The sequence below is a fragment of the Gallus gallus genome, chromosome Z (assembly GCF_016699485.2).
Source record: "Gallus gallus isolate bGalGal1 chromosome Z, bGalGal1.mat.broiler.GRCg7b, whole genome shotgun sequence".
NCBI lineage: Eukaryota > Metazoa > Chordata > Aves > Galliformes > Phasianidae > Gallus > Gallus gallus.
Window position 1 is genome coordinate 46,629,356 of NC_052572.1, and position 23,858 is coordinate 46,653,213.

The 23,858-nt window shown below is 40.9% G+C and overlaps 1 protein-coding gene across 2 annotated transcripts in view; it reads right to left on the reverse strand.

Moving 5' to 3' along the window:
• The window catches only part of DCP2 (decapping mRNA 2), a 29,938-nt gene extending 8,822 nt beyond the window's left edge, over nucleotides 1–21,116 (reverse strand). The window contains exons 1-9 of one of the 2 annotated variants that reach the window (XM_004949272.5): nucleotides 20,987–21,116; nucleotides 9,398–9,549; nucleotides 7,718–7,845; nucleotides 7,169–7,267; nucleotides 4,296–4,448; nucleotides 1,827–1,939; nucleotides 1,613–1,720; nucleotides 764–887; nucleotides 154–258 (exon numbers count right to left, since the gene is read on the reverse strand). In XM_004949272.5, the coding sequence (XP_004949329.1) occupies nucleotides 154–258; nucleotides 764–887; nucleotides 1,613–1,720; nucleotides 1,827–1,939; nucleotides 4,296–4,448; nucleotides 7,169–7,267; nucleotides 7,718–7,845; nucleotides 9,398–9,549; nucleotides 20,987–21,039 (1,035 nt within the window). In that variant the 5' untranslated portion in view covers nucleotides 21,040–21,116. The remainder of the gene's footprint in view (nucleotides 1–153; nucleotides 259–763; nucleotides 888–1,612; nucleotides 1,721–1,826; nucleotides 1,940–4,295; nucleotides 4,449–7,168; nucleotides 7,268–7,717; nucleotides 7,846–9,397; nucleotides 9,550–20,986) is intronic. The other variant, XM_004949274.5, reaches the window with a different exon arrangement.
• Nucleotides 21,117–23,858: the final 2,742 nt, after the last annotated feature.

The following is a 23,858-nucleotide window of genomic DNA, read 5'->3' on the forward strand; positions in this document are numbered from 1 at the left end:
GCAGGAGGTTGAAACTGGGTGGTCTCTGAGGTCCCTTCCAACCCAAGCCATTCTATGATCTATGATACACACTTCACTTTCTCTAAGCAGGACATCTGCTCGGACATGTATTAAGCATTATTGGTAATGAGATAGCCACTGGATTTTTCTTACCAAGGCATGGTTTTGCTTAGCTGGTTGACTGTGGACTCCATTTCTCTTCTTTTGGGCAGGAGTGTCTTGATTCTGCTTTCTGCCATTGCCCTTCAAGCTCTGACTCTGCCATTATGTGCAAAAGGTAGTCAAGAGAAGAGCTTAAATGGCAGCATAAGACATTATTGACACTTCCTACTTTCCTACAAATAGCCCCAAAGCATTTGACATGATTTTTAGATAAAATGAAGTATGCTGAAATTAGCCAAACATGCACTCAAGTCATCAGCTATTTACTCTCTTGCACAACTGCAACATGTGTACCAGTGATACCCAAAGTACTTCAAAACTGTGAAGGACACCACAATGGTGAAAAGTAATTCCTGCCTACATATGATGTAACACGACCACCCACCACGTCTAATGTCAGTACCAACCAAATAAACTAAATCTGAGAAATCCCTACATTTTTTTGTTTGTTTCCTTGCTGTTGCTTTTTTTTTTCTTTTATGGTTTTATTTTGCATGCCATGTTCATATAATTCAGTATTTTAGTTCCAGGGAGGAACACTTAGGAAAAAATCTATTTTAATTAAGTCCAGATGCACATGTTTGACTAAGGAACAGCCTACCTTTGTTTTTAACACTTCGGACATCTCAGGATGATTACATGGCTTTTGTTGCTGCTTTTGCTTCATCCACTGCTCTCCTGAAGAACCATCTGTGAACAGCTGTTGACTACTACGAAGTCTGGATCTAGTACATGAAAACAAGAGTTTACAATACATCTTAAAGTCTATTTGTTGCAGAACAGAAATATAATGATTCTTCTGCTTTTGACAATAACCTGGAAGACAAACTTAAGTAATCTAGTGTGGAAAATGTGATACCAATCACGTCACTCATCCAGCTTTGTTTTGGCTGCAGATAGGAAGACCAAGTTCAACACCAGCAGCAGGCCAAGCCCACGTTATCATTCATTAGACATTGTGTTGCTGAACTCATCCATGTTATTGAAGTCTTATTTTTGTGAGTCCGGGTTTTAAAAGTTTGCTCTATCACTTTTATCCTAGTTGAATGAGAAACCAGTAGCACTTGTTCCCCCTCTACTGAATTACATAGGTTTTATTTAGTTGCCTACATGCGATGATACTTTACAGCACTACATTGCCTTTAGAGAGTCTTTTTCTGTTTTGTGTTTTTTGTTGGTGTTGTTCTCTTCATGGCTTTTTTTTATTATTATTCCTAGACTCTAGGAATTACCTAATTTCTGGAACACTTCAGAATTTACTAAAAAGCATGAAATGACAACAACTATTAACTTTTACTCCTGTTTACAGGCCTCTGAGATAAACAATTATTATTTATTTTTAATTAGCACATTATTACTGGAATAGATTCCTCAGACAAAGGACAATCAGATTTGTATGACCAATATTTTACAGAAGGATATGGAGATGTTAAACTGACCTGGATCTTACCTAGCTTTTTCCAAGTTGGGCTTAGAGGGTGTACTCCCTGTAGGTGAAAATCTGTCACTATCTGAGGAATCTCCTCCATTCCTTCGGGAAATCCATTCCCTCAATGGCCTGTAAGCAAGCAGAAGTTCAAAAAGATCTGCTTACTAAAACAGATCTAAAGAAATGAATTTTTTCAAAAGGCACTGACCTAGCATTTACCTCATCTTGAACATACCTGATAAAAGGAATGGCCATAAAAAATTTGTTAGGTGCCAAACCTAGCTTGGACTTGGGGGTCATGTCATTTCTGTGGCATGGTAATTTATCGATGGAAAACCACTCAATGTTCTAGAAAAACAAGAAAAAAAAATCAAAATACCTACTGCCATAGCCTCAGAGAATGTTACAAGTGTGCATCAAACATACTGTTCTTAGTTTCATCTGGGATGGAATTATTTTCTTCAGAAAATAATAGTCTGGTACTATGCTTTGTTCTGGTTCTAGGGGAAAAACAATGTTGCTAACACACCAGTGTTTATAGTTGCAGCTAATCAGTGTTGTATGGAACCAAGCCATTCACAGCAAAGGGCCTAAGGGGCTGGGAAGAAACAGATTTAGGAAAGCTGACTTAAAGTGGCCAAAGGGATGTTCCATACCATATGACATCACGCGGAAGGGGTTTTGAAGGGGGTGAGAGTTCTTCTGGCTCTCTTGTGCTGCTTGGAGGGCTAGATGGGTATCAGTCGGCGATAGTGAGCAATTGCTTGTTCATCGCTGCTTATATACATTCACACATATATAGATGAATAATGTGTATATCATATATGTGTGATATATATATATGATACATATGATTATATGTGTGATATATATATGTATATTTTTGTCATAATTATTATCCTTTTCTCAGAGTAAACAGTTTTCTCTCAGTTGACAAGTTCTTGTCAACAAAAACAAAAACAAACAAGTGTTTGTTTTTCCCTTTTGATTCTCTGTCCCATCCCACTGGGAAGTCAGGGAAGAGTGAGCAAATGACTGTGTGGTGCTGAGCCACCTGCCAGCTTAAACCAGAACATATTCCTAATCAACAAATTATAAAGAAAGATTTCAACAGATTGCAACAGCACTTTCCATAAAATGTTATCTAATGATTGAACTGATTGATCCACTGTAACTGTGGGATAATGGATCGTATATCTCATACTTCGAAGATATACCTAAAACTTGAAATGGATAATCCAGCAACTAAATCCTGAATAAGCATTTCACAAAAACAAGCGAACAAAAAAACCAACTGCACACTGAGTGCTATAAAACAGGAGAGGATTAAAATAATTTTCAAAGCAGCTAGTAATCTTGCTTTTATTTAAAATGTCATTGAAACTAGTCCACCCACACAAGCTTAAAAAAATATCAGAAACAAGGGAATTTTCTTTGCAGAAGAAGTTTCAAATTTTGTTATAGAATTAAAAAAAAATGAGGATAAATTCACATTACAATTTTTACATTCTAGAGTTTTAATTATTAAAACCCTACATTTTCCCCACTCATTGCGGAATGTAAAATCAGGAATTTTGAATATGCATAGTACATAAGACCCTACATGAACTTTTCCATGACAGAATTTAGCTGCAAAATCCCGGGTCCGGGTAAGATGAGTATTATGGACATTTATAAACTAAAAGGGCTTTCCAGTACAACTCTGCAAGTAATACTAAAATGGTATGTGTCGTTAAATTAGATCAAATGAAGAACATACTTCACCAGGAAGACAAACATCTATTATTATAATAACTATACAAAGCAGTAACCATCTGTGTGGGAGTGAAGAAAAGATACTGTGAAGGGTAATTACTCTTGACTGTAAAGAACCTTGCTATTCATCCTCTTTTACTTGCAACTGAAGTGGCACTACTGAAGCTCAGTGTTGAATCACTTTTGAAAAACAGATATCTAGTGTAAGAAATAACAAAGAGGCTCCTGTGCCATCAACTATTAGCTCCTTTTCCTATTTAGAAAGCCAGATGCCCTGTTCAGCAGTACCACCTTCATGAAAATATGGAGATAGCTGTTTTAAACAAAGTTATAATACAAGAAAGATATTAAGACGTCAAAGATGGTGAGCATTAGCAACAGGAACGAAACATCCAACAAGTCTACTACCCGAGCCTTTGTGTTTCCTCCTCACAGTATCTTTTAAAAGCTTGCACAGATCATCAAAAATAGACAGTTCCTGATGTTGTTTCCCCTCCCCAGCCACCTTCTTAAAATGCAGTATTCTCTAAGTCTGGACAGTATTAACGATGAAAGAGAGAAGACAAGCCATAGCCTTCCCTTTCAATATGTAAGGTTTTGTATATCAGTTAATAATTACACCCTCAGAAGAATATATAGTTATATATACAGCCACAAGTTGGAATAAAATGGAATGATTAACATATACACTACATAAGAAAGAAGGAAAGAACTCCAGTTTGGCTGCATGCACTTCGTGACGAATAAAGACATTAGAGATTGTCAAGAATCAAACTTGGCATTAGAGTTGCAGCAAGCTGGCAAGACTACTGAAAAGTGATGAAACACTTTTTTACTAGTATTTCAAGTACCCATCATGTAAATTAATAAATGTACCATACAGATTGTGAATTTTAAAAATGAAACTCCACAATAAGATACCTGCAGAACTAAACAAGTTAACACATACCCGAATTTCCCTTCTAGTTTTGGGATTGAATTTTGTGTTCTTGGGAACTCCTGGAATGATGTACAGCCGTGCTAGCTGGTCGTTAATTCGCAGCTCAATGTATTCTTCTTTACAAATATAATCTTTTATGTCAAACCCAGTTTCTTCAAACACCTGAGAAGCACATAAATTAGATCAGTATGTATATTCAAATTTATCCTTCTATTACCTGCCATCACAATGCAAGACAACTACTCTTCACACCTATTTATGAGAGTGGGCCACTGAGGAAGGGAGAACCAGTTGACACACAAGTATATGATGAATAATGAAAATGTATTTAAGATCTTATGCGGTTTACGTTTCCCTTAGACAAATAGACCGGTAATAACAAGTAGCAACAACCTTATTACACTTTCACATAGTTATTTATTGTTATGGATGGGAAGTCTCCAGTTGCTTCAAGCATTCAAGTCTTATTCACAGCACCCACTATTCTGGGTGTAAAGAAGTCCTCAAATTCTAGCAAGCTTTACATGCAGCTCAATTTTTTCTTTCACATGATGCTCTTTCTAATTCATGAACCTTTTACCCCATATATAAAATACTTTTTACACTGATAACAAATCCCAGTAATTTTTACTACAAAATTCAGACTGCACGCCCCCCATGACAACAACCTTTAAACTACACTGTCAGCTAACTGAAACCAAAAAACCAAAAAACCCAAAATAAAAGGAAGTCACAGCTGATAGAGCTACTATTATGGCTTAAAATAATGTTTAGTTAGTATATTTTATGGTCTGTGTTTCTAAAGAAGGATAAAAACACATTTCAAAATACCTCTGACAACATTCCAAAATACACAAACTTAGTGTAGCATCGAGAGAGTCACACCAAAAATCTCAATAGCTTAGATAAGATTGTGTCTAAAAGCTTGCTAAGTAAACAGTCATTGCTAGAAACTCCCTAGTCGTCACAACCTCCACAGGAAGTTCTCAGAAAACACGTCGATACCACAAAATACTTTTGCTGGGATGGTAGAAAATGCAGGTTGACAATCACTTGTAGAACTGGTTATTAACTCCAGTACTATTAAGACCCACAGTACGTGATCCAGAGGCAGGATTACTGTCAAATTTTTGAAGATCAAACTTAGAATTAAAATGTGGGACAAGCTAAGCTTCTTCTCCCCACACTCCACTTCGAGTTAGTAAAGTGCTTGGCATTATAAAGCATACTAAAGTGTTTTTTGTTTGTTTGTTTTTGGTTTTTTTTTTTAATGTTTTCCTTGCAGGTATTTTGTTGTCAAAGTGTGAAATTCAAAGTTGCAAAGTTTAGCTGTCTCTTGAAACAGGGATATGTTGACTAGAAACCATACAGCTTGTGGCCTTGCCTGTGGGTATGAATAGCAAAAAATAAAAACAAATAACCACAAATGATAGCAGGTGATACTCAAAATACCTTGTACTCAAGAGCATGTATTGAATCAGCAAAGTGACTGTGACTCATTTTTCAAAACACAGAAGAAATCAAGCACAGATGTTAAAACACAAGCACTTAATACACAGCAAATAATTTAACAATTAGCCTTCAAGCCAGTACATCAATACATACAATCCTTAAAAAAGAGCAAGCAAATCATCTTCACATCTAATCGCAGAATTTAGAAAATAACAAAAAAGTGTCTCAGTTAAGAGATATATACTTTTCCTTCCTACTTAATCTTACTATTATAACCAATGTTTTCTCTTTCTAAATGATTCTTCCAGACAAGTTAAGTGAATTCATCACAGAAACTCATTTTGTAAAGATAGTCAACCATTAAAATGGTTTTTCTCTCATCAGCTTCTGAAATACTACTGAGCTGTCTAAGAATTCAGTGAAGATCTCCTCAAATAGACCACATACAGGTGCAGAGTTCACTGTTTTAGCTGTGTGCTGACTCCAGGAAAAGCAGAAAAAAGATTTATGCACAGATTTCATGGACATTACAATGTCTGGCAACACAAGTTTTCAAGATTTTGCCTGTTTATCCATGATGATCTGCTTTCACAGAAATAGAAAAAAGCAACAGTTGTTCACTGATGTTATATATATATGTATGTATGCATGTAAAATACATTCTCCAAATTAAAAACACAATTATCATATTTTTCCTAGTATAACTGTGCCCACTCTAATGCCTGTGTCCATTGTTTTGTTGTCCATGTTTTTTTCTGCTCTCCTTTCCCTTGGGTTGTAATCTTTCAGCTCAACCCCAGAAGCATTTGCCTAGTAAAATTTCAAAGGAGTTACTTACAGAAGACCAGGGGAGTAGGTGGGGCAAGCCCCTCTTCATCAAGCTATCCAATACTGTATCAAAACAGTCTACATTCAAAGACGAGAAGTGCTAATATAAAAGTACTTTTAATTTGCATCTGTTGCACAGAATTGCACTGTTAAGATCTAACATCTTATTTTGCTTTTTCAGGTCAATATTAAATATCGCATTGGTACTGAAAGCACAGTCAGGGAATGAGATATAATCAATTTTTATTCATGTATCTTAAAGAAGTACATTTAAGAAAAAGTCCAAAAATTCTCAGATACCAACACAGTCCAACCATGAAGAAAACTAAAGCACCTTGCTGCTTCCCCTCATCTTAATTTTCCCTCTCAAAAATTCTAGATGTATTATATTAGAGGAACACTGAGATTATACCAATACTGTTCTTTCACAGGCTATTTTTAACATGCAGATCTGCAAGGTTTTCTGCAACAAAAGACCTCATGGACTGTTTTCTTTAGCACTTACTTGCCATATACACATACACACACATCTTTGCTTTCATTAAAATATCATTCAAGTCAAAAGAAGAAAAATCAATTTGAGAGAAACAAACAAAAGTTACCTCTCTAGCAGCACAATCATGAGGAGCCTCTTCTTTATTCACTTTTCCCTTAGGAAATCCCCAACCAGACTTTGCTAAATAGCCCTGAACCAAAAGAACCTGCAAAACACAGTGAACACAACATGCAAATAACCAGCTACTCTAACAAATATATATTAAATCTCTTCCCTTCACTGCCTCCTGCTTCCTCGCAAAAAAGGGGCCTCAGACAGAAGAGAGGCACCCAACAAGGTCAATATGTTCTTGCAAGAACCGTGGTTTTTCTGTTTTGGCTTTGTTTTGTTTTTGTTTTTCTTTAATAGGATCAGAGAATTGAAAAAGCAATACTGAATAGGGAAGCAAGAGGAAGAGTATTTATTGCCTCCAATATTTTATTGACCTCCCATATCTGACCTCCACATGCATTCAACAATGTCAAATATGTCAAGATTTTGTGAATCCAAAGTGTTCTTTTTTCCCAGATAACAAATGTAAAATACAAAAAGATTACTGTACCAGCACATGCCATGCTCCTCCCCTCTAGTTATTTACAACTATTTCCATACTTACATTTTCAAGTGTCTCATCGAGAATAATTGCACCATAAGTTGGCACTCCCATTTTATATTCCTTCCACTCATCTAAAACCTTTTGTACATCTTCACCTTGAGGCAGTAAAAAAGGGCAGTGACTGAAGAGTACAGCAGCACATTAAGGAAGCTAATCTTAGGTATCCAGTTTCCAATCACATACAGACAGACAAGATACTCAACTCAATACTTAGAATAACCATACTTCTTCCTCTAAGTGCTTTCAAAACAAAATCTCGGAAGTTAGAAGTATTTTGGATAATTCATTACCAAATTCTAAAGATCAGAAAGCAATAAGGAATTTGCAAATTCTAATGCAAGTCAATTAAAATATTAAAAAAATGACGGTGCAAGAGTGCTTGTTTGAGAGAACTCTCTAATCTTGCAGAAAATGTACTCATAATGATTAGTTTAAATATGTATTACGCTTTTAAACATTCTAATATTTTGAAACAAATGCGACAGACAAGACCACTTTGCTTTATCTCTTGCTTGGAGAAAAAATTTTCCCACAATCATTCATAGGACTACTGCACAGAAGTCATTACTTAGATACGCAAATAAAAGGAAAAATACAAAATATATATATATATTTGTAATGGCATCATGTTACAGAAATCTAAATTCCAATGCACTATCAAGACACCATGCAGAGAAAACAAGAACAAGCTTTGTAAACCTAAACCATTGAATCAAATATACAAATCTTTTAAAAATATATATATACAAAATTATATTACCAATAATAAAAACCCAAACATTAAATATCAGTGTACTTAAAAATAAGTCACTGCAACAAAATTGGTAGTTCTGACAAATGCCAAAGAAGGAAAGATGTAATGTCTGAACAGTATGTATTCTATTTTATTATTTCTGCACTGTGTACAACTGTAAAAGGAATTAGTTGGCCTGAAAATTTTAAAAAACCTTCATAAAAAATAGCTGCATAACATCAAGCAACAAAAGACATCCACATTTGTAAAGCCTACTGTTAAAACAGATGTTAAAGCATTTGATAACGAATCTCCCATCAAACTAATAAGGAATATTTGGGGTAGTGAAACCACAAATATTACAATGAAAATTGGAAGCACTCAAAGCCACATCAAGAACGGATGGAAATAGTTTAATTTATAACCTATTTCTGGATGCTGACATGAATTTTACTGCATGGATTTTTGTCCAGTGATGACTAGATTGTCTACGTTCTACCAGTAAATGAAAAAATGCGGAAGTCAAACACAGTAACTTGGAAAAAAATCATATTGTACCATACCAGTAGAATAATTTCTAGAAGCACCTATGAACTCACACTATCTTCAGCTAGATTAACATTTTACGATAGCATGTTAATGGAAAGAGATTAAACAAAGGAGAGAAAGCATCACAAAGCACTCTTGTCTGACTGCAGCCACAAGGAAATATCCTCACAGATCAGAAATTACCTGTTTTCGATAGGTCCTCAGCTGAACAAGAAAATTCTGTTTTGTGTATGCCACAAAATCATGGAAGCAAAAAATAAAAATCACATATCTAGAAATAGTATTTTTAATCATTAACACGTAAATTGTCTGTCACTTTCCAGTACAAAGCTTTGTTAAGATTCAGTTTGCATTTTATGCAGTGAGACAGAAAACAATGACACCAATAAAAAGGATATCAGCTTTTGCAAAGTCTCTTATCCCACACTGAGGTAATCCTGGTGTGTTTTGCATGTAGAAATCCAAGTAAAACCAATGGGCAAGTTCAATCTGAAAACACACTCTGATTGCATTGTCTCTCTCTTCACTTGGAATGTGCAAAATAAATCGGCTGCCGGTGAAGAAAAAAATATTATTAGCCAAGTCTTTTGATTTAAAGCAATCTAGCAACAAAAATGCATTACAGCAGTGGAATTCTTGATCCGTGAACACAGAGCAACAGATCCTCCTCGTGTTCTGGACAGCAAAGGTCTTCAAATGAAAATAAAATACAAATTTTAAAGTCAAGAAGAAAAACTGATCATGAAATTCGTTCACAAAAATTGACTACAAGAAACTAAGTAAGCACTATGAAAACAGAAAGAATAAGGAAGAAGAGCCTACATAGATGACTGCGCTAAGAGAATGAAAACATTTTTAAGTGCCCAGTACAGAACACCTGCAAATTCTGGTAACAGGTATCAACACATTTTTCTGGACAGTAGTTAAACACAGTCACGTATTCTCAATTAGAACTACAGTAAGCTATTAATTTATGAAAAATTTATAACTCACTATGATAGTATTAATTTTCTCAATCTGAAATAGAATATAGACAACTGGTTTATTTTTTAAGTCTACCTTATGTTTCAGCTCAGATACTGACACACAAAAATATAGTTCCAGGGATGTAGAGATGAGCAGCACGGAGTGACAGCTCATTTTGTTTACAAAGGCTTCCTGTGCTCAACAGTAACATCAAGAACATAAGAGTTTTCCTTTTAAAGTCACCTACTCCACTGAACTTAAACTACTCAATAAGAGTTCATTTAAATCCAACTCTTGAGGAGCACACCAGGTAAAATCTGAAGGTGTATTACTACCTTCGCCAAAACTAAGAATATTTAAGACATCTTTACTTAAATTTGATAAGTTGTTACAGTATGCTAAGAGTGGCTGCTTCTTCCACCAGCTCCGGTATGGACTTCCTCCTGCCTTGCTGCTGAAAACTAGCCCAGTGCCTGAGGTCTCTGCCTGGCCTGAGGGCCTCAATGCCATTTTCCACAGGTTCAGTGATCAGTGAGGCTGAGCACCTACCCCAGACATGCTGAGACAGCCAGTCACTCGGACTGCCTGAGGCAAGGCACTTCCTCAGCAGGACCTATACTCATGGGTCAAAGCCCACCCCTTCCCACCCTGAGGCCAGAAGAGCCACCAGCCCCTGCTGCAGGCCCACAAGCAATGTCTCCCTAGCACAGCACAGCCCCTCTGCCCACCCAGCCCCCTGCCTGAACCCCACACTCCTCACCTACCTACAGGACCCTGCTCCCACTTAAAAGTTTTGCCAGCAAATACACAGACACACACTGGGTTTGGAGGTGATACAGATGCTCACCCCCAACCCCCACACCCAGTTCACTCACCCCAGTTCCCTCTAGTTTTGCACTGTTCCCACACCAGAAGCTGGAAGCTCAGACCCAAGCCCACTCACACTGGGCTCAGTTTGCCTGCAGCATGTTTCCTAAGTCCAGAGAGCTACGGCCTCTCCAGCTTATGATGCGGAGACCCTCCCTCTTTCTCACACATACCTCCATTCATATCACCAGCAGCTAGCACTTCTGCCTTACAGCACAAATGCTTAGCGAATGAGAGTATGAAGACTGCTAAGAAAAGATTTAATAAGATGCAAGAGGATAGGACAGACAGGTCCTTTGGTGAACAGGCACAGGACTCTGTCAGGCAAGCACACTGACACTGTTTTACACAGCCAACTCCCTTTATGTCCCTTTCTGTCCATCACCCACTTTGCTCCTCCCCTCTTACTTTCTCAGCACCCTTCCCTAGGCAGTGCCTGGGATCACCACGGTTATCAGAGGTGAGGTCCAGAGGTGAGGTCCAGGTCGATCCACCTGTAAGGAGCATCTGTCCATCAAACAGCACAGCTCAGAGCTGTGTTTCTCTTTACTGTCTCCATGTTTGTTTTCTTAGGTCTGTGCCTCCACTTATTTTCATCCCCAGCTTCCCCTTTTTCCCTTACTTTTCAAACTGACAAGGTTCCCAAGCAGGTAAGTTCATGGAAATAAACATTCTCACTTTCACATGCCCTTGTTCAGCTCTCATCACTGCCTCCCTTATCACTAATCTCTCCAGTCTGTGTCTCTGTACACTTTGTTTATGGCTTACTCCTTTGCTTATTACTTTGCACAGAAAAAGGCCCTTGACTAGATACCCTCCCTATATAAATATAAATAGTCTTATTCATGTCAACAAGAATATTTTCCTACTTGGCAATTTTTCACTTCATAAGCCCCTCCCCCCAACTGGTCTCTTCTTTTTGAAGGCTCTTTTTAATGATAAAAACATTCCTTACACACAAAGCAGGGATAGCTCCAAAAAAGAAAAAAAGACAACTTCTTAACTAGTCAACATAACCACCTGATGATGTTTCCTTGCCTCAGCACTACAGTTGAACATAAATGTGAAGATACAACATGCAGCAATACACAATATGAACGGAATCCTCTCTGCTGTGGAGTGTGTCCTCTACCAGAACTGCCAGATAACTCTTGATGCACTGCAACCTGAAGGAAGGATCCACAATGGAATAGGGGATAAGTGTGGGGAGGAAGGATCAGCAAAGAAAAGCTGATGCAGACATACCTCAACTGCCATGCCTGTGCACAGCTCAGAATAGAGGAGTCAGAGAGGCGTTTCAGTTTCAGCTGGGATAGAGTCTATTTTCTTCATGGAGGCTAGTATGCTGCCACGTTTTGGATTTTTGACGAAAAACATGGTGATAAACACACCAGTGCCATAGAATCATCAAGATTGGAACAATTCCAAGATCATCCCTACCTACCACCAGTATTTCCCCACTGAACCATGTCCCTTTGTACAAACCTAAACATTTCTTGAACACTTCTGGGAACAGTGACTCAAGCACCTTCCTGGGCAGCCCATTCCAACACCTGACCACTCCTACAGAGAAAAAGGTTTTCCTAATATCCAACATGAACCTCCTTTGGCACAACTTGAGGCCATTCCCTCTAGTCCTATCACTAGTTATGCAGTAGAAGAAGCCAACTCTCACCTCACCACAATCTCCTTTCAGGTTGCGGTAGCGAGCAATAAGGTCTTCCCTGAGGCTCCTCTTCCCAAGACTGAATGATCCTAGTTCCCTCAGCCATCCTACCTGGTTTGTGCTCCAGACCCCTGAGCAGCTTCACTGCCCTTCTCTGAAGATGTTCCAGGTCCTCAATGTCTTTGTGGTAGTGAGGGACCCAGAACTCAGCACAGCACTCAAGGTGCAGCCTCACCAGGGCTCAGTTCAGAGTGACAATCACTTCCTTGATCCTCCTGGCAACATTATTTCTGATACAAACCAGGTTGCCTTTGGTCTTCTTTGCCACCTGGGCACACTGCTGGCTCATGTTTAGCTGAGCGCTGACCAACACCCCCAGGCCCGTTTCCTCCATAGTCTTTCAGCCACTCTGTCCGAAGCCAGTACTGCTGCCTGGGGTTGTTGTGACCAAAGTGCAGGATTTGGCACTTAAGTCTTGTTGAACTTCATTCCAGTGGCCTCAGCACAGAGATCCAGCCTGTCCAGATCCCTCTGAAGGACCCCCACAGAGACAGACACTTCCTCCCAGCTTGGTGTCATGTGCAAACTTGCTGAGGGTGCATTCAATTTCCTTATCCATGTCATCAATAAAGATATTAATCAGAATGGGCCCCAACCAACTCCCAGGAAACACTGTTCCAGACTGTTCGCCAGCTGGATTTACCCCCATTCACCATCACTCTTTGGGGCTGGTCTTCTGGTCAGTTCTCTACCCAGCAAAGAGTGCCTGTCCAGATGATGGGCTGCCAGCTTCCCCAGGAGAATACTGTGGGAGACAGTGTCAAATGCTTTGTTGAAGTCTAGGTAGACTATGTCAACAGTGAATTTCCCTCATCCACCAGGTGGGATGGAGATCAGGTTGGTCAAGCAGGACCTGCTTTTCATGAACCTATGCTGGATGGGCCCGATCCTCTGGTTGTCCCGCACATGCCATGTGATCTCACACAAAATGATCTTCCCTGGCACCAAGGTCAGACTGACAGGCCTGTAGATTCCTGGATCTTCCTTACAAACCTTCTTGTAGATGAAAGTCACACTGGTAAGCTTCCAATCCTCTGGCACCTCTCCAGTTGACCAGGAATGTTGACAGATAGTAGAAAGCAGCCTGGCAATCACCTCTGCCAGCTACCTCAGCACCCTATGGTGAACCCTATCTGACCCCATGGACTTGTAACAGTCCAGGTGGGGTAATAGGTCTCTGTTTCCACCCGAATCATGGATTTATGTTTCCACCCGAATCATGGTTTATTCTGTTCCCCATACAAGACTTCCAGGTCAGGGGTAGAGTACCCAAGGATAACTGGTCTGACCTTGAAAGACAGATGTAAAAAAGGCACTGAGATCCTTATTCTCACTGGTCACATTCCCCAGCTCATCCAGTAACAGATAGAAATGCATTAACCCCAGCCCTCCTCTTACTGTCAGTATATTGTAAGAAAGTTTTTCTTCTCTTTTATCTCAGTGGACAGGTTCAAGCTTGGCTTCTGTTTTTCTGAATTTCTCCCTGCATACCCTAGCAATTTCTCTGTACTCTTCCCAAGCTGTCTGTTCCTTCTTCCAGAGGAGGCATTCACTTTTTCTCTTGGAATCTCAGAAAAAGTTCCCTGTTCACCCATGCAGGTCTTCTTCCCCTCCAGTTCATCTTAGCAAACAGGAAGACAGCCTTCTCCAGCACTGCTAAGACTTCCCTCCTGGGCAGTGACCAGCCTTCCTGGAACCTTCTTTACCCTTCAGTACTGACTCCCAAGAGACCTTCCCTACCAGCATCCCAAACAGTTTCAAGTCTACCCTCTGGAAATACAAGGTAGCAGTTTTGCTGACCTCCCTGCTGACTTCACCAAGAACTCCATCATTCTGTGGTCATTCTGTCCAAGACAGCTCCTGATCTCCACATCTCTCATCAGTCCACCTGTTTGTGAACAGGAGGTCTAAAAGGACACTTTCCCTATAAGCTCTCTTACCAGCTACACCAGGAGGTTATCTTCTATACTCTCTAGAATCCTCCTAGGCTGCTGCTTCTGCACTGTATTATATTTCCAGCACATATCAGGGAATTTGAAGATTCCCATGAGAACAAAGGATAATAAGTGCACAACTTCTGCTAGCTGCTTATAGAGTGCCTTGTTTGTCCCTTCAGGCTGGTTAGATTGTCTATAACAGACCCCTACCAGGATGTCAGCCCTGTTGGTCTTCCCTCTGATCCATATCATGGAGACTCAACTTTAATATTCCCAGCCCTGAACTCAAAACACTTTCTAGCATGGAGAGCCACACCACCACTCCTCTTTCCTTGCCTGTCCCTTCAGAAAAGCTTACAGCCATCCATTGTAGCACTCCAGTCATGGGAGCAATCCCACCATGTTTCAGTAAAAGCAACTAAGTCACAGTTTGCCACCTGCATGATGGCTTCCTCCTGTTTGTTGCCCACAATGCACACACTGGTACAGACACACTTCAGCTGAGCTATTTGTCTCATCCCCAACACATCATTCTTCCCCCAGGTTCACCTCTAGCAAGCCTAGTTTTAACACCTTCTCCCCCTCATGCTTAGTTTAGAGCACTCTCAACTAGCCCTGCCACCTCCTGGGTTAGGATCCCTTTCCACCTTTGAGATGGGTGAGATCCATCAGCAGCCAACAGGCCAGGCACCGAGTAAACTGCCGTACAGTTAAAAAAACAAAACAAAAAAATTCCTGCAATTGCACCAGCGTCTCAGCCATGTATTTATGAGATGGGTTTTCCTGGTCCTCTCAGTATCCCTTGCTGCCACTGAAGGGACAGAAGAAAACATCACTTACAGTCTTTGCTCCATCCACTAACCAGCCCAACGCCCTGACACCTCTTTTGATAATCCTCAGGCTTCTATCAGCGATTTCATTGCTGCCAGCTTCAGCTTCTCTGAATGAAGTGCCAGCTTCTCACACTACCCTACCAACAAGGAGCTGGAGTGCACAAGAGCTGGGAAGGGACAGAACCAAGACAGCTGACCCCAGACAGGCCAAAGCAATGTCCCATACCATGTGACATAACACTAAACAATAAGACAGTAGGAGGTGTCTGGAGGGGCTGCTGCTGCTCAGAGACTGGCTGAACATCTGTCAGTGAGCAGCGAGCAATTGCATTGTGCATCACTTACTTTGTACATTCTTTCGTTATTATTTTCCCTTCCTTTTCCTTCCCATTAAACCATTTTTATCTCAATCCATGAGAGTTTTACCACTTTTCCCTCTGATTCTCTCCTCCACCCACTGAAATAGGAGGGAGAGTGAACAAACAGCTCTACAGTGCTTAACAGACTGCTTTATTAAACCATGAGGAGGCACAAATGCAGGAGTGAAGTTGCGCTCAGGGAAACGGGGACATAGAGGGAAAGCAGGTGGTTTTTTTTCCCCTTCCTTTGTCTCTCACTATCCAAATGTATTCTAAGTGCCAACAAACCACATTCGTTTTTCCCAGTTTGAGTCTGTTTTGCTCATGATCCTAACTTGTAAGCAACCTCCTTATCTTATTGTGACCCATGATCTTTTCCATCCTATTTCCCTGTGGAAGAGGGGCTGAGCAAAAGATGGTGTGACAGACAGCCCTGAATTCAAAAGTTGAGCTAACAGTATAAGCTCACAGGGAAAAGCAAGTACAAAGATAGAAATCCAACATCCAGACTCTGTACTTCCACTTACTCAACAAAGTACCACTCAGAAGTGCAAAGCAGCACAATGAAAAATTATGTGAATATCTGTGACTTATTTAACAAAACAGGTCATGACAGTTCTAATGTTGAAGCTGGAAGATTAACTTCTAGAACAAACTGTAACCTAGCATTCTGCAATTCCAAAACAGTCTAAAAATTGAGCAAATGCTTGAAGACACTATGTACCTGGCTTACTTTTCTGCTTGTCTTCGCACGCTGCCAAGTAACGCTTCACACTCTAGAGAAGAATTCTAGGTGCTGAAATTTTTAACTTAGCTTTTCCCTGCTATTTAGCTATGGCACAGCTTAAAAGAAAAAAGAAAACAACCATGTTCAAAGCAAGGTGTTATCTACTGCAGTAAGTCTTATTTTTGTTATCTGTAGGAGAATTGTTTTGCAATGAAAGCATTAAGCAATAATCACCAAGACCACTAGAACCTACACTCAATTCTCAAACTGATCTCTGAAGCAGAATGTGAAAGCCTATGAGTTATAATAGTGGGGTTTTTGTTTTCTTTTCTTTTTTTTTTTTTTGAAGAAGTTGTTTGTGGAAGGTTTTTTTGCTGTTTTGCTGTTTAAGAGCTAGCTTACACAAATTCGTTCTTACAGGTTTCAGTGCTGTACAGTTTCAGTATTAGATTCTGTGAAGTCTGCTATGAATGTCTGAGTCAGAATACACCTACTGCTGCAAGTAACATTATATTAAACTCCATGTGCAAAATAAAGCTAAGAACACAAGAACCCTTCACCCAATGTACTTGATTTAATAAGCCCAAAGCACATGAGATATTTTAGCAAAATTTCATCCACACTTAAGCGAACTATTGCCCAAAAGAAAAATATTCTATTCTCCACACTTAAAAGCATACAAAAAAAAAAATCAATATCAGAGAGTACAAACACAAACACACATTTAGCCTGCAGGGTTTTTTTTTCCCCTCCCAAGAAGAAATAGATATATTAAGTTTCCCTTTTCCAAGTAAGTGCTTTTCTTTATGTTGAATACTACAGTTGCTATTAAATTGACAAATGTTACCCTCAGTGAAACATACAAATACTGCAAGATGAACTTCTTGAACACACTAACCCAACTAGAAACATAAAGTCACAAACTCAGTAAAGTAATTTAAACCTTCTTAAAAGCTCTTCCATCTCAAAACTGAGTTGTTTCAAGTGATTACAGATAATATAAGTGTGGATATTGCATCCAGCTTTGGAGCCCCCAACACAAGAAGGACATAGAGTTGGAGCGGGTGCAGAGGAGGGCCACAAAGATGTTCAGAGGGCTGGAGCACCTATGAGGACAGGCTGAGAGAGCTGGTGCACTTCAGCCTGGAGAAGGCTCCAAGGAGACCCTATAGCGGCCTTCCAGGAGCTGAAGGGTGCCCATAGAAAAGCTGAGGAGGGCCTTTTTAGAAGGGCAGGAAGCAAGAGGATGAGAGCAAATGGTTTTAAACTGGAAAAGGGTAGATTTAGACTAGATATTAGGAAGAAATTATTTACCGTGAGGGGGGTGAGATACTGGAGCAGGTTGCCCAGTGAGGTTGTGGATGCCCGCTCCCTGGAAGCATTCAAGACCAGGCTGGATGGAGCTTTGAGCAACCTGGTCTAGAGGGAGCTGTCCCTGCCTATAGCAGGGGAGTTGGAACTAGATGATCTTAAAGATTCCTTCCAACACAAACCATTCTATGATTCTGTTCTATGATTCTACGATATTTAGCCTAAATAACTTCACAACTGAACAGTACTTGGCAATTTAAGATCAAAACCAACAACTACACAAAGAAATATAATCATCCTGTACATTATATAAGAACTTGGAAGCTTTAACATGCAGTGGAAAAAATAAAGTACTTTTTATATGATAAAATCATCCAGCAGTATGATAGTTTTTTCAAACTATCTAACAAACACACCACACTGTTGCCTCAAGATACACAAAATGAAGGTACTGGCTAAGGCACCCTTGTATACAGGAAAAATCACAAGAACTACCTGCAGACATTAAAATTGCCTTGAAGAGCTGAAGTACTACTTAAGGCTAATTTGCTGAATTGGGTGGAAGAGCCGCAAGTGATCTGAGGACCTAGGATGAACCTCTGAGTGGCATCTAAAGAAAGTGATTCAGCTTAAAGTAAAATCCAATCATGTTTTAATTCAGCAGTACATTGTGTTAATTGCACTGGCTCCAGCTCACAGTGTTCTTACCATCATAAAGAAATGTATTAGATGTCAAGCAGGTAAAATGTTATATACAGCCAGAGGTTCTGATGACTGCAGCTCACGCATACACAACCACTTTGTTCACAGAGTTTACTGCAGATCCGGACTCTTCTGATAGAAACAAAGTGTAGAAGTCTGAAAGATAGTAAGATGTTCTCAAGATACAGAAAGAAAGTAGTTTTGCTCTGTGGACATCTAAACTTTAACTTAGCTTTTTTGGTTTTCAAATTCAAAACAAACAAAAAATACCACAAAACCTTAAGCTACTGGGCATGTTTGACTTGGAAGCCCATTTTTTGGGTCACTTTTTAGCTTACTAAGAGTAACATAAATGTTTTCCAACTCCTAGACATTCACCTGCAGTTACTTAGATATGCAGTTCACACAACTACAGTTCACGTAAAAACACGTTAGATAAGCTCTACGTGACCTGTGTTTCCAAGCACGCTACTATGAAATTTGGTACTTAATTACAGTAAGTTTCATTTGCTGACAGAAGAAAAAAAACACAAGAATACACACACAAAGACACCAAGGAACAGGATGTGAAAGATGTTTTACATCTTCTCAACAAGTTCACTAAACTGAGTATTAAAATTTGCTCAGCTCCTTCTAACAAAATTCCTATCAACAGCATACTTAGATAGAATAGGAAGTGAAATAAATTTAACACTTATAGCTAACAACCTGAGATTCAGAACCACTCACCTCCCACTTACTGAAAAAAATGTCTCCCTTGAGCCACGACCTATACCAAACTATAGGTACCCTGTCACTTCTCTTTGTGCATAACAAAAGTCACAGGTTGCTTAGTGACGTAGTTGATGTCCCATCCCGGGTTACTTTCAAGGTGAGGCTGGATAAGGCCCTGGGCAAACTGATCTAGCTGTTGTGTCCCTGATCACTGCAGGGGAGTTGGACTAGATGGCCTTCAGAGGTCCCTTCCAACTCTCAGGATTCTATGAAAACTCCCTGTTTCCTGCAACATCAAAGTCTGATTCCTCCATGCCTTTCACCTGCTCCGTCTGTGCCCCACACAGGGAAGTGTATCTGAAAGAAGGCTGATCCATCAGCACTAACAAAAGTCAACAAGACAGATGGTAACTATGAATCCCTAAATCTACCATTCAAAGGTGTGAGTGTGTTTCTTTTTTAATTAAAGCCTCATCACTAAAGTTATACAAGACAGAACTCCAAAGACTGAAGATAAGAGTGGCTCAAAGGAACAAATAGAAACAGCAGGACTGATCCTGTAACAGTGCAAGACCTGACTACTTACGTGCCCTTCTACCAGTCACCATCCCACAAGAGTCACACCAATACAGTGGCTACATCACTGCTGTAAGTATTGCAATTCCCTTCCTGATCTTCTGAAAGACTTGCACCCTTCTTCAAGTGTGAACAGACAACTAAAAGAAAAGCCCTACCGCTCTGTAGAGAGATCAAAAGAGACATAACAGATATGCAAGCAGTCAGTAAAAGTCAGATTTAAAGAACTCAAAAAGTGTTCATGTTTTGCAGATGCTGATTCTTACAGAAAGGTACAGGATGAACCATTTATGAGTACAGCAGATCCCATTTCCTGTGCTCTCACTCTTAAGCAGTTTCACTCACTTGAAAACAATAATTCAAAGTAAGTGGATTTATTTCTAATAACCCTTTCCTATTGCACATAAATGCTTTAGAGAGCATCCTTCCAATGAGGTAAAACAGAACGACTACTTGTTATGAAGTTTCAAATCCAGCTCTGGACATCAAATTCTGAGGATGGATGGGATGACTTTAAAAGTCCACAGATGATCACCAGTTGAGATCAAAAGGAACAGAAAAATCCTCCCACCCCCTGGGGAAACTGTGTCCATGTCCTGTGACCCTATGGAAAAATGGATTTGGCCTGAGAAAGGCTGAACGTTTCACTGTGAAGGACTGGTAAACAAAAGGGACTTCGCACTGGTGGTGCTCTCCTGGCTCTTCCATCTCACCGGAGTTCTCCAGCAAGATGTCCCACACCCCTCACTAATGAAACCAAACGTGCGACCCATGATCTCCACATCACTGTGCCACTGCACAGGTCACACGGACCTCAGGCATGCCGCTCTCCTCACTCCCGCCAACACCGCCAGTGCAGTTTTATGCCCTCGGGCAAACAACGCTAAGTTGCAAGAAGAGAAACCCACAAACGGCGCTCACCACCCCCGCCCTCGGTTCCCTCCAGCTCAGTCCTGCGGCAGTTCCCTCTGCGGCACCTCCCCGCCCGGCCGAGGAGCTACACAGAACCCCGGGGCCAGACGGCACACAGACCTACCCCCGCAAAAAGGGTCGTTCCCCGTAGTTATCCCGTTACCTCCCAGATGCCCCGTGGAGTCCTGGCAGGGCCGACCCGACGCCCCGGAGAGCCGCGCCGACCCGCGAGCTCCGAGCATGATGGCCACAACGCCTGGAGCCAGCACCGGGCGGCGGGAAGGGCCCCACAAGAGCCGCCGCGCGGTACGACGGGACCGCAGAGGAAGGCGAGGGGTAGAACGGGCCGGACCGTACCTGCATAGGTCGTCCAGGACGCTGCTGGGGATCTCGGCCCGTTTGGTCTCCATGGGGAAACGCGGCTCATCCCGACACGGCGAGACCCCGACACACGGCTCGGCGGCGAGGGCGGAGCTATCGGCTGCCCGCCCGGCGGGGGGCGCGGCCAAAGCAGAGCGGCAGCTCGCTCCGCCAATCCCCTGATGCGTGCCGCGCCGGGCTCTTCTCGCGCGGCGGCGCGGCGTGCCAATCAGCGTGAAAGCTGCGAGGGAAAGGGAGACTCAAGTCATCGCGGAAACCAACCAAAAGGGAACGTTGCCGCCTTCGTGCGCCATTAGCGCATGCGCTAGGGGCGTCATGTCAGCCGCCGCCGCCATCTTAGTTGCGGGTGCAACATGCGTCTCTCCGGCTGGGTCGGGGGGCGGTACCGCTGCGCTGGGGGCTAGGCACGCCCAATAAATGATTTATCCTTGCGCACCGCATTTCGCGGTAGCATGTGAGACCGGGAGCTTGCCTTAGGGCTGGCTGTGCTTCATCGCCCGCACCCATACGCTACAGTGCGTTTGGGTGGCGGGGTGTATTTAAAACCCCGAGGCAGCAGCTACCACAGGGCGCCCGCGGCTCCTCCTTCCGCGGTCATTGAAGTGAACTTACCCAATGGAACTTGGTGAAAGTACCAAAGGGCGGAAGTCCTTTGGATTGCTTCCCTTTGCCGTTCTAGTTCTTACAGGGTTTTTACTAAGCTCATCCATCTCCCACGTTCTGATTTCATTTCTTTCGGAAGAAAACTATCCAAGCAAGGAAACAGAAACTTCTTTAAAAATATAACAATTCCTGACTGTGGCTGAGCTATGCAGTTAAGCACCTCAGTGCGAACTCTGTGTGCTTACGAGGTCATTAGAATAAAGGCACTAGTGAAGACCATACCCCAAACTTGTTGCTTGCAACTTGCTTTCCAACTGTTAGGGAAGGGAAGTGAGGAATATACCTTCTGCCTCCTTTCCGAGATTAAAAGAAGTAGTAAAGACTCAATGGTTGCACCAGAAGCACCATGTGTTGTATGATTTTGGAGCACAATCTTCGTAAAAACAGCAGATTCACATAAATTGGTGCCTCTCATCAACAAACTCCACAGTTGAGTTTTTGATAATGACATTTCCTTCACCACCTTTTTGCTACAATATTTGAGATGTTAGGTGATTCACATCAAATCTGTATGTATAGAAGCACACAGGAAGGGATGGCTCTTGGCAAGGACATATGGAAGGCTTTGGGTGCAAACTGGTAGATCTTGCTGCTTGAGATCTCAGTGAGTTCTATTTCCGTCCAAAGGGTAGACATACAAGGTTCTATAGAAGATACAAGACCTGCATCACTTTCAGGGTATCAACTTCCAAGGTAGCTTTTCCAAACAGATAAGAGCAAATATGTACGTTGCTTCAACTATGGTTCCAAGTAAGAAGTATTTCTTTAGGAACAAAGCAACTTATCATCCATCAGAAACAATCATTGGATGGTGCTAATTCCCAGTCATTTCTATAAGCCAGTGAGGGGACTGTATTACCAAGGTGCCAAAACTGCACACCTCAGAATCACTCTTCTGGAGTCCATTACCTTTCTTTTCTCTTCTTTGCCTATTTTTTGCTTCTTTACTTCTTTTCATTGATTGAGAGATATAATTCATATTACACAAATTTAAAGTCTTAAGATTTCCCTACAGAAATCATTGCACTTACAAATACTTTTTATTTGCAAAAGTCTCCAACTCCAGACTAATTTCCTTGAAAGGCTAAGAAGCAATCTCTGGTCCTGAAACACCTGCTTCCTGAAAGGTAGAATGGAAATATTCAGCCAGCTCATAAGAGGAATCTGCTGTGAGGCAGAGATCAGGGAGAAAATTTCTCTTGAGTGTTATTCTCTGCTCTGCTTTTTTTTTTTTTTTTTTTTTTTTTTTCCCTCCATGCAGATGTTGTACCAAGATCCCCATAAGGAGAAGAAAAAAAAAGTTTTAGAAAACATACTTTGACACCTTTTGCCATATATGCTACTACTAGTCCTTCTATGATTTCTGGGGGAAAAAGAGAAAAAAAGACACAACGATAAAGTAAATGTATCTAATGCCACAGGCCTTAAGCAACTAATTATCTAAGGATGTTTCATAACAGAGAAGAAACTGTAGAGCCTCAAGAACGTTTATACCTGCTGCTGCCAGGTACCTAGGACAGGAGAGGGTAAGAGACATTTCCACAGTTCCTGCTTCACTTTTGAGACATCGCTGAAAGACACTGAATCAGGAAAGAAGAAAACTTGTTTTAAGTGTGATTTGGAACTGCAAATCATTGTTTCATTTTTTCCTTCGTTGGCAGGAAATTCATGGCTTATCCTCTTTGCTAAAATAACATGCACTCCTTTCTCCCATTAGCTCATGCAAATCAAGTTTAGTTAAAACTGACATATTCCAGTTATAGCATTGCTCCAAATATAAGTCCACATATAGATATCTTGCAGGAACTCGCATGTAGAGACATGTTGAGGGCACAGCTGGCAGTGGCTCTCATCAAGTGGCAAGCACAATTGGAATACTAGGATGGCAACACGGCACCAACTTTTCCCTAGTACACCAGGGAACCTGTGTACTAGGTGTACAAGAACCAGCACTAAGCAACCTGCAAAATTATCCAGCAATGTAGTCAAACAGGTTTTTAATCTGTTTATCAGTCAGCTTTGGCACTCACTCAGAAAGGCAACAGTAAAATGTGAAAATTAGCATTTATTGTATATTTGAACTGAGGTGAAGAAGAAGGTAACAGGAAAAAGAAAAAGGGTCAGCAAATTGTGCAGTTAGAAAAGAACCTCTGAAAAGGAGCTAGATTGCACAGGAGAAGCAACA